Below are 17,216 nucleotides of genomic sequence, written 5' to 3'. Positions count from 1 at the left end.
TGGGCAAAACGCAGCGAGCGCCAAGCTCTGATGCCTTTTCAAAAGAAACATTTTAATTTCCTCCACAAAGACACCCCAGCTGTGTTACAAGCCGAAGACTAGCTCCCTGAGGTCAAGTCTCCTTTTAGTGGGACTCTGGTACTTGAGCTGAAGGCCTTGTTGGTGAGAGAGTACGGTTAATAGATTTTCTTTCTTCCCTGAGCTGTTGTTGTACAAAACTATTATGGATTCAGAAAAATTCTTGCTGGGGCTCTTTTGTGCCTGGGGTCTATGGTAAAAAGAGAATACAACAACAGACTTTGCCTAAAAACCTGGCCTTCAAGCAGAAATGCAATTCACCAGCTCCCCATCTGACAGCAGCAGTTCATTTTCGCTGCAACAATGGCTGCCCGTTTTCTGTCCCTGTTTCGCCAGCCGGTGTGAAACAATCAGGTGGGAAGCACGGTGACAGGTAACGTAGAGTTAAAGGGGAAGGGATGTTGGCTGTTGGTGCCCAGCAATGTTCACACTCTGTGACCCCTCAACACTGGACCCCTGCCACCCCCACAGACTCAAAGGGACTGATAAAAAAAAAAATGTAAAAGGATCAGCGACATCGATGTGTAACTGTGCCTCGTGCAAGTTGTCTATTCCACTCAGTGAGTGGATGGGTGACAGGAAGTTATCTAGAGAGCACACCATGTTTCATGAAAAGGAATGGCAAACTCTGCCATCACAATCACAACCTCGTCATTTACGAGGGAACAAGATGGAATTTCAGTTCTGTGTAGTCCTGTACGCTTTGTCAAGGCTGGAGTGAGAGGAGGAATGGAGAATCTAATTGGATAGTGGTATGTTCAAACCGCAGTGCCCTTGAAGCTGGGGGAATAATACTGGAGGCTACAGCACCATTCTGTGATTTCTAAGACACAGGAAGAGAAAAAGCCCAACAAACTCATATACCAACAACAACAAAAAAACATGATGTACCTATTCACACAATCTATACAATTCAAATCAAAATGGATATGTCACATACACGTGTTTAGCAGATGTTATTGCGGGTATAGTGAAATGCTGGTCAATTGAAGGAATGTGTGTGTGTGTGTGTCGAATCATTGAGTGTGTTCGTCCCTAGGAATGCGCTGCAGCTGTTGATCTCCAGCACTTCGGACTCGTTGTTGGACCCTGGCTCCCACAAGCATGCCCCACAGGCCCTTCCCAGAGGTGCTGAGACATGCAGCGTGGGACAGAGGGCACAGTGAGCTGAGGGGACTGTGGGGGGGGGGCTCAGCTCAGTGGCCGGACCCCACACAGCTGCTCTCGTTCTTCAGGGAACCCAGCCGGGGAGCGTCGCTCAAGCGCCTAATGCCACTAATGAGTGCGGTCATGCGGCAGAGGCGGGGAACTGGAGCATCATTCCCACATCACTACAGCCTGCCTGACTGACTGTGGTGGACCAACCTAAGCTTAGGCATGAACACGGGGCAGGCGGGAGGATGTGGAGGTGGGGGGCGGGGGGGTCGAGGAGAATGTGGCGGCCTGGTTGAGGGTGGCTCAGCTGGCTGGGGTAAGGTGGAATTGGCTTGGTCTGTACAGTTTGGGAAACGCATGGCTAGGCTACACAACCACTTTTGTGAAGGGGCAGAATCATGAAACAGTCATGGCAAGTGCAGGATTTTACTTGAAAATTCCAAGGAAATGTATCCTGTACAAGCCCCTTCACAAAAGCATTTACCAAATTGCTTATTACATCTCACTTCAATAGGAGAAAAAGCTGTACAATGAACCATCTTATCTTTACGAGTTTTCAGTTGTCACCGGTGTGGCCTCCAAACGGCAGCTTTTCATTTCAGTGATGTCAACAGTTAAGCCATAGTGTGGCCCTGACCAACATGAATGGGGAGGTCATCACAGCTTCCGTCAACTTAAAACACACCTCAGTGCGTCTTTTAATGCAGAAACGTTCTGTAACAAAGCTTTGGACATTCTTGAACCTGAAGCAAACTACGGCAAATGATTAGTTGACATATTTGCACAGCAATACCGGTTATTACACGCAACATTCTCAGAGGATTATTTTACTGATACGGAAAATGATGGTTAACAATAGGGATGTAACGACTCACCAATAAACATTTGAACCGGGTACTGATGCGTAAGACATGAGTGCATCTGTTGCAGCACAAACCGATCCAAATTAAGCATGCATCGGGCAGAAAACCGATTCAAATGTTAAGAGTCGCCTTCACTAATGGGTGTTTTTTACTCATATTGTTGTATTCCAAAAATTATTTATTTGTTGCAACTGAACTGTTGCGTCCTCTCCTTCAGTTCAGTAGCCTACCAAACTTTTATGCATGTAAGTGCATATGACTGTCAGATAACAACTGTGCACACTGTGCTGTATTAGTTGAGTGACAACCATTGTAGATTGTTGGGTTATTGTTACCAAATGCACTGCAGACAATTGTGTTTTACCGGAGTTGTGTAGCCTATGGGAGTGGAAGCAGCAACTCAGATCCAACTGCTGATTGGCGTTTTCAATCATTCAGATTTGATTTAGATTGTTCAGGTTCCTCATAAGAAATAGTTTTGCTTTAAAGTGTCAGTGTAAAAATGACCAAATACATGAACAGGGTCATTTCATAAAGGACAGCAATCATTTCGTATTCATTGGTCTGAGCTTAAATTCCAAACGGTCTAAACCAGGGTTCCCCAACTGGCACCCCCAAATTAATTCGGAATATTTCTTTCATTAAAAAAAATGATATACATTACTTTAGAATCTCAGACCTGAGATGCAAAAACTCCCAAATGTAATGTCCCAAGAAGGAAGTTACCCTATCTAAATAATGCAAAAGTTACATTTTAACCTAATTCATGCGGAGAGAGAATGCAGGAGACAATCAACTAATAAAGCAGGCTGCAGGAACATTTTGTTGTGCTGCTGAAACGTAAAGCTACAACCGCAGTGCAATCAATAGGTGGTGAACAGCGCCTGGTGCTGATAATATAGTTAATATGTTATGCAAGTGTTGCACAGCAACATATGGAGAAAAACACCAGTCGAGTAATTGATTTCAACAATAATCTTCATTTTAATTAACAAGAGTGCTTTAATTGGAGTCTATTTCTTCCCGAGCCTATGCCTATATAAAATAACTTAACTGGCTGAGGTAGGCTTAAACTGTGAGGCTTAACAGCATCTTTCGCAAATATTTTTCCTGTTGTTGTTGTTGCTTAAATAAAACCATTTTAAGAAAAAAAGGCAATGTGTGTCTGAATGTCTGTATCGGGATAGCCTGTTCCAGTAACGACAGAATAAACAGAAAATACTGACAGCTTGAGACCTAAATATCCCTGGATAAGCACTCGTGATAATGTTAGTATTTTCTAAATACAGTCATACAGGCCACTAAGTTACTTACTCAATCAGAAAAGTTGTATTTCCCTCAGATACGATCTTGTGGATGTCAGGTGAGATGGATGTGATTTTGACCTCAATTGACTTATGTGAAAGCCGGTTCCTGTCGTGAGTCTATATTGCGTGAGGTTATATTGCGTACATAGAAGAAAATGAGGACTAATACAGGTGTAAGTCGATCCAAACATGGTTAGCACATAAAACGCGAGTATCTTTATTGTGCTGTATTCCTCTGAGCATGCCACCCAAAACGCACACAAGGACTCGGCGTTCCTGAGCGCATCCCTGATTTGGCTCGATGTCTGGAATTCATTCAGCTCAGTTTGAATTGCGGCCTCATCCAGAGAGGGTATCGTTTTCTTAGCAAGGGAGGAGTATTATCCACCTGGGTGAACTGTGAGAGGATCAAGTACAAATGCAATATCTTCGGGCATGCTGTAGTCTTCAAATCTGGTGGAGAAGTTGTCCCTCGGCTGCTTGATGAAAGCTCCCATCACCTCTGTGACTATACTGCGGCCTGGTTCCACGGCCTGTCGTTTCTTCAGTGTGCTGAAGTGCAGTAGCCTTCCGGGTGACAAGTCCGGAAGGCTACAAGTTTTTCCACCATGTCCATGACAGTTTTCCCTCTTCCTTGTAACTACAGATTTAACCTGTTTAAGTGACAAAATATGTCCGCCAAAAATGCAGTGTGTGTAGCTTACAGTTATGGCTTCAATGTTTCTGCGTCTGGCCTCTGTCTGGGGCGGGAAGGCCACTTTGAAAGTTCCATGCTTAGATTTATAATGACGTCTGAGATTGAATTATCTCATTGCAAAATAAGACACACTGGCTTGGCATTGGGAAAATACGGTAAGATGAACGCATATCTCCTTACATTCTTCCCTGAAACTTCCATTTTCACTATCCACCTTTCTTTTGATACTTTTTGAGAGCGACATATTCTCTTGCGACCAAGCTAATTGTTCTGAACAAATGTTGACGTTAGAAAAAGTGTAGTCTACAATAGGCTCCGTAGACCTGTTTTCCCCCACCAATCAACCTACAGAGAAAGACTAAAATAAATGAAGAGGGTCATGGTGATTTTATGAGCGTAATCTGATCAAAATGATTATGTTAATGTCACTGAATTTATTATGTACTAATCAGATGTGTTAAAAATGTTGTTCAATTCGTAGTGTAGGCCAATTAATTGTGCAAATATTATATACAAATTATGTTCTGGCCCGCAGACTTAGCTCAGAAACAAAACTTGGCACAAGGCCTAACCTAGTTGACGAACCCTGGGTAAACCATTCACTTTCAAGACAGGGTAAAATCCAAAGCTGCATAATATTAATTGGCTAAATACCATGCTAATTTCTAAATATAAATATTGACATAGTACTAGCTCAAAACATGTTGAATCTGTAAAAATGACAAGTTAATCAGTGGGTGATGTCATTTCAGATAAAAAGTTTGGGGGGACAAAAAGCATACATTTCCACCACCCCTAATCTGATAGTGGGGTGGTAGATGCTCAGTCTGGGCTCAACTGCCTATACACACCTTTGACATGGTCTCACACACACACGGGGCCACTCAGCTTAGAGAAGTAACCGCAGACAGATCCAGATCAGAGAGGCCCAGTCCCTGAGCTCCCTTCAGCAGCAGATATTTAAATAAAAATGTGTTCATGCAATACATTTTAGTGCATCGAATCGCATCACATCATTTTGTTCCCCTAATCAAACCGAATCGCACCGAATCGTTTCAAACTAAAACGTATCGTTCCTGAATCATATCGGAGCCCATGCAGCTCGATGCGTATCGAATCTTTCATGAAAGAAGAGATGCACATCCTTAGCTAACAATTTTATGGGCCACAGTTTCAAAGAAAAAGGTGTCTGGATTCTGGAATCCAAAAAGCCTTGGCCACCAGGGGGAGTTGGTGTGTTGCACTCAACTCCACACCTTCAGGTGAACATCAATGGAGTTACAGGCACCAATGTAAGTTTATAGAGAAGAGTCTCCACAGAGGGTTTCTGCATTCAGTAATAACCTATATCTCTATGTATTAGCACATATAGTAAAAACCAATAGCAATTGCACTCAAAATACATAGAAGTGAAAGGAAGCTGAAATTGCTTCTTGGAAATCTAGGCTCTAGCCTAGAAGATAGAATAGTTTTTTTGAATAGTGGTTCTCATTTATTCAATTCTTCAGCTTTTCATTCAGTCCAGCGCCTTTGTCAAGGCCAAGAAACGTCAATAATTCAATTTGAAAAAGAAGTGTGAGTTGTAGCAGCACCTTGTGCGGCATCACTGTTTACCCACCCTTTTTAATTTCAGGTGGTAGGTAGCCTGCTGTTCCCATGGTCTACACATAAATATACCTCAAATGTATCACCTTTCATTGAGTGGCTGGCCTTGTCAGGTGTTGAACGTGTTACCTGAGGCTGCCTTGACAGAGTGCTTTTGTAGGAAGTCCAGGGTCTGGGCCAAAGCCTTCTTATTGCAGTGAGTGGAGAGCTCTTCGTTACATTCAAAACACCTGTGAACAAATTGGAGAGAGAGCGAGAGAAAGAGCAACAAACACAGCCATCAGCTTACTGATATGAAATTGTCATTATTTTAGGTGGTGTGAATAACTACCGCTCACAACATTTACTGGAGATTCTGAGGCAAAATGTAGGCAAAATGTAAATATTCAAATAACTTTTCAGTTCAAGATCCTCTGCCTACAGTGAAGACAAAGGGATAGTGCTACATCAGCCTATTTGGAATGGCAGAATGGCTGTAAAAAAAACAAAACAATTGTCGTCCTGTTATAATCTGTACGTTCCATGTGTTGCTGTAGGGTCCTCACCAGGCCTTCCAGGTGCCGAGGCTAACGGTGATGCAGTGGGACTCAGGGTGGAGGGTTTGGTGATGCTTGGTGGAGTGCTGGCTCTCTGACTGGCTACAGCCCTGTGAAAGGGGTAAAAGTCACTGGATCACCATTTCTTAGATAGGCTACCACCATCCATACTCTTTGCCGGTCAGATTGTTACAAATGAAACGAACAGTGTTTCATTTCCAAATCGCATGTCAAGTGCAGCAATTCATACATCAACATACTGATAGAACCTTCATCCTCCCACCTTAGATAAAATATTTCAAAGCCAAGCTCACCTGGAAGCCGCACTTGAGGCATACGAGGATGTCGTGGCCACTGGCTGGCTCTCCATCTATCATAGTCCTTTCCCTCAGGCAATCTGAACACATCGACCACATGCTCGAGGTCACCGCCTTCTTGACTGAGCTCAGGTCCACCGCCTTGCTGACATGCTGGCAGGTCAGCTCTGAGGAGCAAGAAGTCACATTGATGTTGCTCGCTAACCCAGCATCTACAAATCCCTTAATGACCATGATTTACAATAGATGTCAAATAAAGGCATAATCTGAACTACATGAGTCCCCTGCCATAGAATTAATCAGACATGATTGGACTATCCATTACTAGAGCAGAGACTTATCTCCCTCACCAACTTTAAACATCTGCTATCTGAGCAGCTAACCGATCGATGCGGCTGTACATAGTCCATCGGTAAATAGGCCACCCAATTTACCTACCTCATCCCCATACTGTTTTTATTTATTTACTTTTCTGCTCTTTTGCACACCAGTATCTCTACCTGCACATGACCATCTGATAATTTATCACTCCATTGTTAATCTGCTAAATTGTAATTATTCGCCTACCTCCTCATGCCTTTTGCACACAATGTATATAGAGTATTTTTTTTCTACTGTGTTATTGACTTGTTTATTGTTTACTCCATGTGTAACTCTGTGTTGCTGTCTGATCACACTGCTATGCTTTATCACGCGATTTGATTTGATTTGATATCTTGGCCAGGTCGCAGTTGTAAATGAGAACTTGTTCTCAACTAGCCTACCTGGTTAAATAAAGATGAAATTAAAAATAAAAAAAGATTGGGTCAATTAAACTTTTTTAGGCAGCCAATATAGAAACATGTTTTTTTTCCATCACAACAGGGAGCATGATCTTACCACTAACTTCGTCCGACGACTCTTCATCTCGAGGCTTCCTTGGCTTGTTAGTCCGCTTAGTCATGCCGACGACTTTCAACGAGAAGGGATCCTTTAGCCGCATCTGTAGCTGTAGATTGGAGAGACATAGGAATATCAGTACCACTCTGGGGTTTAAGCAGTGCCCAAAACTGACCGGGCCAAGAGAAAACATTGAAGGCAAATCTAAGAGCTTTGCTGCATGATTTAGTGTAGGGCTGGGCAACTCTAACCAACTCAGTGGCCTTGTGATTTGAGTGTCCACCTGAGATTGGAAGGTTGGGATTTCGATCCCTGACCGAGTCATACTAAAGACAGTAAAAATGGCACCCAGCATTAAGGAGATAGATTGGGAGTAAGGACCTGCAATAGACTTGCATCCCGTCCAGGGGATATACTTGTTCATTAAGCTGCCTCACGCTACAGAAACAGGAGATCTGCTCTTATGAGCCGCTCTAACTCGTGCAAGGTTACTTACTTACTGGGCATCTCTGGCATTGACGGGCTGCTGTACGTGCAGGCTTTTGTTTCCGCCCAGCCCAACACAACACCAGATTCAAAGAATCACATAGTCATGGTCTTGAATGGCCGCCACAATTAGAATTAGTTGAATATAGTGTGGTTAAGAGCTGTAGAGAGGCAAGACTGATGATGCCTGGCCTCCAGACTGAACTAACGTTTGGAGGGCACAGTCACACACACAATAATCTAAACGACAATAGCTGAAATCTTTTGTTCTGTAGAGATATCGACAATGGTTCATTCAGCTAATTTATAAAGTCACCAACTTCAACATGATGCAAAAGCATATGACACAGCTCTATTTTGTAGGCCATAGCTACAAAAACAGACAATAATACTTTTAATTGTGTTTTACAAATCTATTTTAACTGGGTTACACTTAATATAACAATATAAAACCAAGTCAAGCCACCGTGACGTTTAGCTAACGCAGTACATGACAAGTTAACTAACGTTACAGGTAGCTAGCTAACAGTTACTAGTACTGTCAAAGGGGTCGCCATATAGACTAACGTTAGCTAGCTAAGTTAACTTGGGAGTTCGTGGTTTTAAACGCGTTTTGCTACTAGCTGGCATACCACATTGCCTCTGATGATTTAAAAAATATGTTGTTGCTAACGTGAAACAACTCACCTATTTTTTTTCCCCCTGAAACTGGTCAATGAGCTAGCAAGTTAGCTAGCTAGCTAATATGTCAACACACTGCAGTGTCGTATCTTATTTCAAACGATTGAGAACTGTATTGTATGTCATACAAATCAAGAAACTCAAAAGTCCACAAAATACTTGTAGCTAGTGTTCAAAACGCTAAATACAGTTTCAGTTATAAACTTGACTTTCTAAAACGATTGGGAACATCGAGAACTACCATCTGAACCCACAAAAAGTCAAATTGGTGAACTCAACATGTGACGCAATATGGTGGCTCGTTCAGGTTAAACACAGCTAGCAGGAAAAGCAGAGTTATGATGGTAGTAAAGTAAATTATGGAGCTATATTCTTATGAAAATGTGTATTCTTGTGTAAACATACGACAGATTTGATTTGAGAAGTGCGTTTTACTGTCTTTGGTGTGATATGTACACTTTGGTGCACGCGCAATGTTGCGCGTTTGTTTTGCAGTTGTTTTGCCCGTTCTGGGATTGAACAATTTTGCATCTGAAGAGGTACATTTAGCTAAACCTAAACCTTTTCCTAACCTTATCCTCATTATCGTAACCTGCCACGTTAATTATCCTAAACGGCTACATTAATTCTCATAAGCTGCTACATTAGTTATCTTAACCTGCTATGTTAATATTTGGTTATTCCGATATTCATTACAGTTTAAAATGTTCAACAAGTAAAAATGACAAATAATCAACTATTCAATCTATAAGTAATCAATTAAATTAAAGCAAACCAAATGATCATCCAATCAAACAAAAGTAAAGAGAAAAAAAAAGCAAAGAAATCAATGAATAAAAAAAAGGAATGAGACAAATCTGCCAGTCAATTCAGTCCACAATGTGTCTTTGGGGAGGGGAAGGTTGAGCTGACAGTTGCTGGATGAAGGTGGCAATTCTGGTTGGTCAGTGCTGTGTCCAGGGTTGATGCTGGTGTTGGGCCTGGGAAAAGGAAAACCTGGGTTGGTGTTGGGGCCAGGTTAGAAATTGTGGTGGTATCAATGTTGGAAGCCCAGGGGTTGGTGTTGGGACTGTGGTTCTCTGAGAAAACAGGAACCCAGCACCCGGAACTGGGGCGGGGTCAGGATCTGTAGAGGGGAGGAAAGACAACCTGAAGGGCAAGCAGACACAAGGGAGCCCTAGACCTGGAGGTCAATTGTGGCACTCCCCCTGTGGTCTGCTTGCTCCGGGTGAAGGTCTGGTGTTTGTTCCCTCCGCACTTCGTCAGGTGGTCTGGTGCTGGGACGGCCAATGGTATCTGGATTGGTGCTGGGACTGGTTCTGGATCTGCAGAGGGGAAGAAGAACAACCTGAGAAGCAAACAGGCACAGGAGCCCTAGACCTAGGGGTCAGTGATGGATTTACACCCATAACAGTACGCTCGCTCCGGGTGACATTAAGCCATGGTGCACCTGGCTATGGCTGGTCTAACCAGTAATGGAGTGCTGATGTTACGCTCATCACTGTTGATCCACCAACTGATGGTTTTTTGCAACGCCCACTTTCAGGCACACACCAAGTATGCAATTACCCATACGTTCTCTGCCTGAGTAGGGTATTTTAGTTTTGAAGGACTGAAGGGTTGGGAAAGTATATATTTTTGTTACTTTTTTTGTTGTTGAAGTGCGTGTGGATCAATGTACATTTTCGCCTCCCGTGTGGAGTTGAATTTTCTTTTGTAAACATTTTACCCCCGACCAGTTGGTGGCGCAATACACCTTTTGAGTGTTGTTCGTCATAAAACCCAAAGAAGAAGAAGAAAACAACAGTGCTGTCGCAGTCTATACAGTAGTGTCCTTTTGAGTTTTGTTTTGAAACCTTTGATTTAGTTTCATGTGTAAATATTGACATGGCTCAGAAAGCTTGTTCGAGGCTTGCTGCAGCTATTCCATGGCTTTTAGCAAACCGAAATGTCATTCCAGCCTCACGAAGAGCGCTGTCAAACACATTCGGTACTCACTCCCGATGTGCATCATGTAAGTCTGCTTTGCATGGGTTGAAATGAATAACTAGTCTTATGGCTGTTTAATCAGCGAAGTTGAAAACGTGAGGCTTAATTGTAAACTTTTGTAGTGAGTCTTTTACACTATAAAACTCATTCAAAATGTTTTTTTTTTCTGCTCACTAGTAAACAACCGTTGTTTTATATCTTTCAGATATCCATGTCACCCACAAAGTGTACGTGTTACGTAGTTTCAGCTCATCCCCATTGCCAGAAACTGATGTCTCTTACGAACAATTAAAGAAACTACTCGCTACCCGAACAAGTGTGGTAATAGATGTCCGGGAGCCGTGGGAACTCCGAGAGTACGGAAACATCCCGGGGTCAATCAACGTACCTCGTGAGTTATCCTTTTCATTATGACCTGTCTCGTGACATAAACCTCTAAAGAACAAATCTGCATATTGTAAAATGTGCTGCAACATGGTACAATATGACGTAGAGTTTGATCTGAAGCCATTCTTGTGATTGTTTTTGCTATCCATTGTAAATAATGTTTGTGGGCCTATGTAGCCAAATTACATCTCAAATCAAATGTTATTTGTCACATGTGCCGAATACAACAGGTAGACTTTACAGTGAAATGCTTACTTACAAGCCCATAACCAACAATGCAGTTTTAAGAAAATACCAACAAAAAAAACTAACAAATAATATATATACAGAGGGTACCGGTGCAAAGTCAATGTGCGGGGGCACCGGTATTGAGGTAATATGTACATGTAGGTAGAGTTATTAAAGAGAGAGAGAGTAGTTATTAAACAGAGAGTAGCAGCAGTAGCGTAGAAGGGGGGGACAATGCAAATAATCTGGGGAACCATTTGATTAGTGGTTCAGGAGTCTTATGGCTTGGGGGTAGAAGCTGTTTAGAAGCCTCTTGGGCCTAGACTTTGTCGCTCCGGTACCGCTTGCCGTGTGGTAGCAGAGAGAACAGTTTATGACTAGGGTGGCTGGAGTCTTTGACTATTTTTAGTGCCTTCCTCTGACACCGCCTGGTATAGAGGTCCTGGATGGCAGGAAGCTTGGCCCCGGTGATGTACTGGGTCGTTCGCACTACCCTCTGTAGTGCCTTGCGGTCGGAAGCCGAGCAATTGCCATACCAGGCAGTGATGCAACCCGTCAGGATGCTCTCAATGTGCAGCTGTAAAACCTTTTGAGGATCTGTTGACCCATGCCAAATCTTTTCAGTCTCCTGTGGGGGAATAGGTTTTGTCGTGCCCTTTTCATGACTGTCTGGATGTGCTTGGACCATGTTAGTTTGTTTTTGCGATGTGGACGCCAAGGAACTTGAAGCTCTCAACCTGTTCCACTCCAGCCCTGTCGATGAGAATGGGGGCATGCTTGGTCCTTCTTTTCCTGTAGTCCACAATCATCTCCTTTGTCTTGGTCACGTTGAGGGAGAGATTGGTGTCCTTGCACCACCTGGTCAGGTCCCTGACCTCCCTATAGGCTTTCTCATCATTGTCGGTGATCAGGCCTACCACTGTTGTCATCAGCAAACTTAATGATGGTGTTGGAGTCGTGCCTGGCCATGCAGTCATGAGTGAACAGGGAGTACAGGAGGGGACTGAGCACGCACCCCTGAGGGGCCCCTGTGTTGAGGATCAGCGTGGCGGATGTGTTGCTACCTACCCTTACCACCTGGTGGTGGCCCATCAGGAAGTCCAGGATCCAGTTGCAGAGGGAGGTGTTTAGTCCCAGGGTCCTTAGCTTAGTGATGAGTTTTGAGGGCACTATGGTGTTGAACGCTGAGCTGTAGTCAATGATTAATGTTCTCACATAGATGTTCCTTTTGTCCAGGTGTGAAAGGGCAGTGTGGAGTGCAATAGAGATTGCACCATCTGTGGATCTGTTGGTGCCGTATGCAAATTGGAGTGGGTCTAGGGATTCTGGGATAATCGTGTTGATGTAAGTCATGACCAGCCTTTCAAAGCATTTCATGGATACAGACGTGAGTGCTACGGGGCGGTAGTCCCTGTACCCAAGAACACTAAGGTAACCTGTCTAAATGACTATGTGGGTCTGCTTAAAACATGTTGGTATTAGACTCGGACAGGGAGAGATTGAAAATGTCAGTGAAGACACTTGCCAGTTGGGAAGCGCATGCTCGGAGTGCACGTCCTGGTAATCTGTCTGTCCCTGCGGCCTGCAGAGAGCGTGGCATGATCACACAGTCCTCTGGAACAGCTGATGCTCTCATGCTTATTTCAGTGTTACTTGCCTTGAAGCGAGCATAGAAGTTATTTAGCTCGTCTGGTAGGCTCGTGTCACTGGGCAGCTCTCGGCTGTGCTTCCCTTTGTAGTCTAATAATTTGCAAGCCCTTCCACATCTCACGAGTGTCTGTGCCGGTGTAGTACGTTTCGATCTTAGTCTTTTATTGATGCTTTGCCCGTTTGATGGTTCGTTGGAGGGCATAGTGGGATTTCTCATAAGCTTCCGGGTTAGTGTCCTGCTCCTTGAAAGCGGCATCTCTACCCTTTAGCGTGAATTTTGCCTGTAATCCATGGCTTCTGGTTGGGGTGTGTATATTTTTCCCTCTGGTTGCACATTTAACTTGGAGATGGAAATGAGGTAAAACTGATTTTAAGTTTCCCTGCATTAAAGTCCCCGGCCACTAGGAGCGCCGCCTCTGGATGAACCTTTTCCTGTTTGATTATGGCGGTATGATCATATGTAATCAGTCATGCTGTTTTATATGTTCTATTTTATCTGTAAATCCACCAATGAAGTCCAGCCATGATTACAGACACCTATGTGTGTCCTTTCAATCTACTGTATACATGTGCACTTTGTGATGGGGGTCGTAAAAGGCCACTCTTAAATGTGCAGTTTTGTCACACAATGCTACAGATGTCTACATTTTAAGGGAGTGTGCAATTAGCATGCTGACTGCAGCAATGTCCACCAGACCTGTTGCCAGAGATTTTAAAGTTAATTTCTCTACCATAAGCTGCCTCCAACGTTGTTTTAGAGAATTTGGCAGTACATCCAACCGGCCTGACAACCGCAGACCACATTGTAACCACACCAGCCCAGGACCTCCACATCCGGCTTTTTCACCTGCGGGATCATCTGACCAGCCACCCAGACAGCTGATGACACTGAGGAGTATTTCTGTCTGTAATAAAACCCTTTTGTGGGAGAAAGTCTGGGCCTGGCTCCCAAGTGGATGGGCCTATGTCCTCCCAGGTCCACCCATGGCTGCGCCCCTGCCCAGTCAAGTGAAATCCAGAGATTAGGGCCTAATTAATGTATTTCAATTGATTGATTTCCTTATATGAATTGTAAACATAGTAAAATCATTGAAATTGTTGCATGTTGTGTTTTTATATTTTTGTTCAGTGTATATATAAACTTGTGACCCACTGTGTTATCCTGATGGAGATGGTTAAAACGTTGGTTATTAAATTATTGCATCTGCACTCCTAGTGTGTGCCGCTCACCATTTCTTTTACAATATGATTTTCTGGCACAAAAACAACTACATTTCATAGCAAACAAAAACTTTATGATATGGCAACTTCTAGTAGCTCTCGTGGACTTCCACCAACCTCTTTGACATTCCTAGGACACTGTTAGGGACATGCTCTTTATGCCTCAGTTCTGTTGTATACTGTTCTTTTCCATTCCATTGCAGTGGGACAAGTGAACCTTGCCCTCCAGCTGAACCCTGAGGAGTTCAAGGAGAAGTATGGTGGAGACATGCCCCAGCCGACAGACCACATTGTCTTTTCTTGCCTGGCTGGGATCAGGAGCCAAAAAGCCCTAGACCAAGCCGTCTCTCTAGGATATAAAGAGTGAGAGACTGCATTATCCACACACTACTAGTAGTACCATACTATACATTGCAGGCCTATATCATATTGACATAAAATGCATAGGCTAGAAATAACTTCTCACTTTAGAGATTTCCTCAAGTCATGCTTTTTCATGCTATAGAAAATACAATTCAGCTCTTGACTTCATTTTGTTTAAGGCCCATTTAGGGAACTCCCTGTTTTACTTCACTTTCTTACACAACTGTGCTTTACCCAGCATGCTCAGCACCATGGGGAAGTCCCACATACAGTACCAAAACATCTGATCAAGTACATGGAAATATATATTTTTTTATGCTGTAGTTGTGAAAAACAGGGACTGTTTCATTATATCGGTTTTTATTTAACCTTTATTTAACGAGGCAAGACAGTTAAAAACAAATTCTTATTTACAATGACGGCCTAGGAACAGTGGGTTAACTGCCTTGTTCAGGGGCAGAACGACAGATTTTTACCTTGTCAGCTCGGGGATTCGATCTAGCAACCTTTCGGTTACTGGCCCAATGCTCTAACCACTAGGCTTCCTACTGCCCAGTTCTATAAACATTAATTGCTCACTTATTCTCTTCTTTTTCTCTCTCTTTCTAGCGCACAACACTATGCAGGTGGATGGCAAGATTGGGCAAAATGTGAACAGGAAAGCTGATTGTCTGGGAGGCTCAAGAATTGTGCCATTCTTGGAAGTCATTTTGCTTAATCATACCAGAAGTTTTAATGTTTTATTTAATCAATCAAGATTGCGCTGACATTTCAGATTATTATGGAAGGTAATCCATAAATAGCCAATTTTGCTTTATATCATTAAAGAGGGAATGTACACAGCAAATTGACCACTGTTACCTGTTGATTCAAGTGAAATTGACTGTGGTTTAAAATAAACCCATTGTTGGGTGTTAATAACCAGTTTGTGGAACTTGTGGAATAGACTCCGGATAGAATGCAGTTTTAACCAATCAGAATCTAGGATTAGATCCACACGTTGTATAAGTAATCAACTCCAAATGATAATGTTTTTATTGGTGGAGTATGTCGCTGTGAACCTTGTACTTTGTGCAGGGTACCGTAGGTAGCTGATATGGTAATATAGGATATGTTTTGGCTTCAGATTGTATCTGAGCTAAGTTCAGCAGTGCACAACATTGTGACACATTCAGATAGAAATATATTGTGTAGGACAGACCTGATTCTCTGTCTGCTTATCCATCAGTCTTACAAACACTATGAACTGGAAAAACAATCAAGCCTTAAATGTCTGTACTAAAAATCTCTACCTGGTACAGCCAGAAAAGGATGGGCCCAACCCTCTGAGCTGTATTTTTCTCTAGGTTTCTTCCTAGGTTTTTTCTGTCAAGGGAGTTTGTTCTGGCCACTGTGATTCACTTCAGCTTGCTCTTTGGGATTTTGGCAGGTAACTGGTAAAGCACTATGACAACTGCTGTTGTAAAAGGGGCTTTATAAAATAAACTTGATTGACATGCAGAATAAAGAATGATATCTATTTGTGACATTTCTATCTGCAGCGTTCCACAATGTTTGCCTACTCAATGTGTTCCAGGTCTCTGCTGTCAAGTAAATATGAGCATTGGTGAATACAACATGCTGTGTTGAAGGCTAAGTTATTGGATATAATATACTGTAGATAGGTAGGTTGTTGCTGCATATACTGATCAAATACACAATATGTTATTTAACTTCTGTATGAAATGAAATAAACACACATTGAATTAAAATGTCTCTTAATTGTCAAAAAGGTTTTCTGAGGATCGAGTAGTGGAAACTAGGCAAATTCTATAACAAGGTACAAAGAACATTATTTACTATTATTTACATGTTCTCATGAAATAACAGACATGGCCATATGATATGCTATATAACTGAATTAAATTAGGATATTTGTCTGCTATGAAAAAGGTATTGGTAACTTAATCCCTGCCATGTAGAAAGCTGGTGCACTGGGGTGATATACTGTATGTAATAACCACTTGAAATAACCAATACCTCTCCATATGAATTTGCCACATAACCTCCAGGAGGCATTCACAAGTTCGTTTGTCATCAATGATAGATGTGTCAAGTTTTGTTGCCAAATTCAGCAGTCCTTGTACACAAGTACATAGCCACAGGCTATTCACCTCGTGGTTCTCCACTTCATCCAACTAAAAAACACACCATAAACACATTCCAGGTCCCAATAACGAGAGGCAGATCTTTTAGAATGGCTTCAGAAGCAGCAATGTCTGTGTCTTCTTCATTTTCCCGGCTCAACATTCTCTGTTTAATTACTTTGCCATACTGAACTATCGTATGACCAGGGTTGGGGCCAATGCCATTTCAGGAAGTAAATTGTCATTCCAATTACACATTTTTCACATAGACATCCTTTGAGGCAAATTGGAATAGGAATTTCAGTTTACTTCCTGAATATACATGGAATTGACCCGCACCCTGTTCATGAAAGGGTACATAGCCAAAAACAGAAAGTAAGAAATATTTTTGGACAAGTTGACGCCTTCTCTAGGACAATGCAGAGCCATAGTAATTTACAGTGCCTTCAGAAGGTATTCGTACCCCTTGACTTATTTAACATTTTGTTGTGTTACAGCCTTAATTAAACATTGATTAAATAGATGTGTTTTCTCATCTAGACACAATATGCCATAATGACAAAGTGAAAACATGTTTTTTAAATTTTAGCATGTTAATTGAAAATGAAATACAGAAATATCAAATTTACATAACTATTCACACCCCTG

General features: G+C 42.4%; 2 protein-coding genes, 1 long non-coding RNA gene and 1 pseudogene across 5 annotated transcripts in view; 2 read left to right on the top strand and 2 right to left on the bottom strand.

Moving 5' to 3' along the window:
- The window catches only part of usp45 (ubiquitin specific peptidase 45), a 48,298-nt gene extending 39,393 nt beyond the window's left edge, over positions 1-8,905 (bottom strand). The window contains exons 1-5 of one of the 2 annotated variants that reach the window (XM_021596366.3): positions 8,611-8,905; positions 7,438-7,546; positions 6,556-6,725; positions 6,251-6,351; positions 5,835-5,935 (exon numbers count right to left, since the gene is read on the bottom strand). In XM_021596366.3, the coding sequence (XP_021452041.3) occupies positions 5,835-5,935; positions 6,251-6,351; positions 6,556-6,725; positions 7,438-7,540 (475 nt within the window). In that variant the 5' untranslated portion in view covers positions 7,541-7,546; positions 8,611-8,905. The remainder of the gene's footprint in view (positions 1-5,834; positions 5,936-6,250; positions 6,352-6,555; positions 6,726-7,437; positions 7,547-8,610) is intronic. The other variant, XM_090229349.1, reaches the window with a different exon arrangement.
- Positions 1-17,216, top strand: part of LOC149984557 (uncharacterized) — a 123,907-nt gene that overhangs the window by 95,836 nt on the left and 10,855 nt on the right. The window lies entirely within an intron of this gene.
- LOC149984558 (zinc finger BED domain-containing protein 5-like) lies at positions 3,057-4,344 on the bottom strand (annotated as a pseudogene). The gene is made up of 2 exons (XR_016494894.1): positions 4,281-4,344; positions 3,057-4,102 (listed from the first exon to the last, which is right to left on the bottom strand). The product of XR_016494894.1 is annotated as a zinc finger BED domain-containing protein 5-like (transcript).
- Positions 10,366-16,193, top strand: tstd3 (thiosulfate sulfurtransferase like domain containing 3). The gene is made up of 4 exons (XM_021596363.3): positions 10,366-10,618; positions 10,799-10,984; positions 14,283-14,442; positions 15,052-16,193. The coding sequence occupies exons 1-4, from the start codon at positions 10,492-10,494 to the stop codon at positions 15,107-15,109; spliced, it is 531 nt and encodes a 176-aa protein (XP_021452038.1). The 5' UTR covers positions 10,366-10,491; the 3' UTR covers positions 15,110-16,193.

Source organism: Oncorhynchus mykiss, chromosome 3 (assembly GCF_057628025.1).
Source record: "Oncorhynchus mykiss isolate SJ-2025 chromosome 3, ASM5762802v1, whole genome shotgun sequence".
NCBI classification, from domain to species: Eukaryota; Metazoa; Chordata; class Actinopteri; order Salmoniformes; family Salmonidae; genus Oncorhynchus; species Oncorhynchus mykiss.
The sequence above is the reverse complement of the archived record's forward strand: the minus strand, read 5'-3'. Positions and strand labels throughout refer to the sequence as shown.

What these genes read in the sequence shown, in the direction of transcription:
- tstd3 (XM_021596363.3), top strand. Translation starts at nt 10,492, where the DNA reads ATGGCTCAGAAAGCTTGTTCGAGGCTTGCTGCAGCTATTCCATGGCTT. An exon ending in GGGGTCAATCAACGTACCTC is followed by an intron (nt 10,985 to 14,282) that starts GTGAGTTATCCT and finishes ATTCCATTGCAG; the next exon opens with TGGGACAAGTGAACCTTGCC. An exon ending in GTCTCTCTAGGATATAAAGA is followed by an intron (nt 14,443 to 15,051) that starts GTGAGAGACTGC and finishes CTCTCTTTCTAG; the next exon opens with CGCACAACACTATGCAGGTG.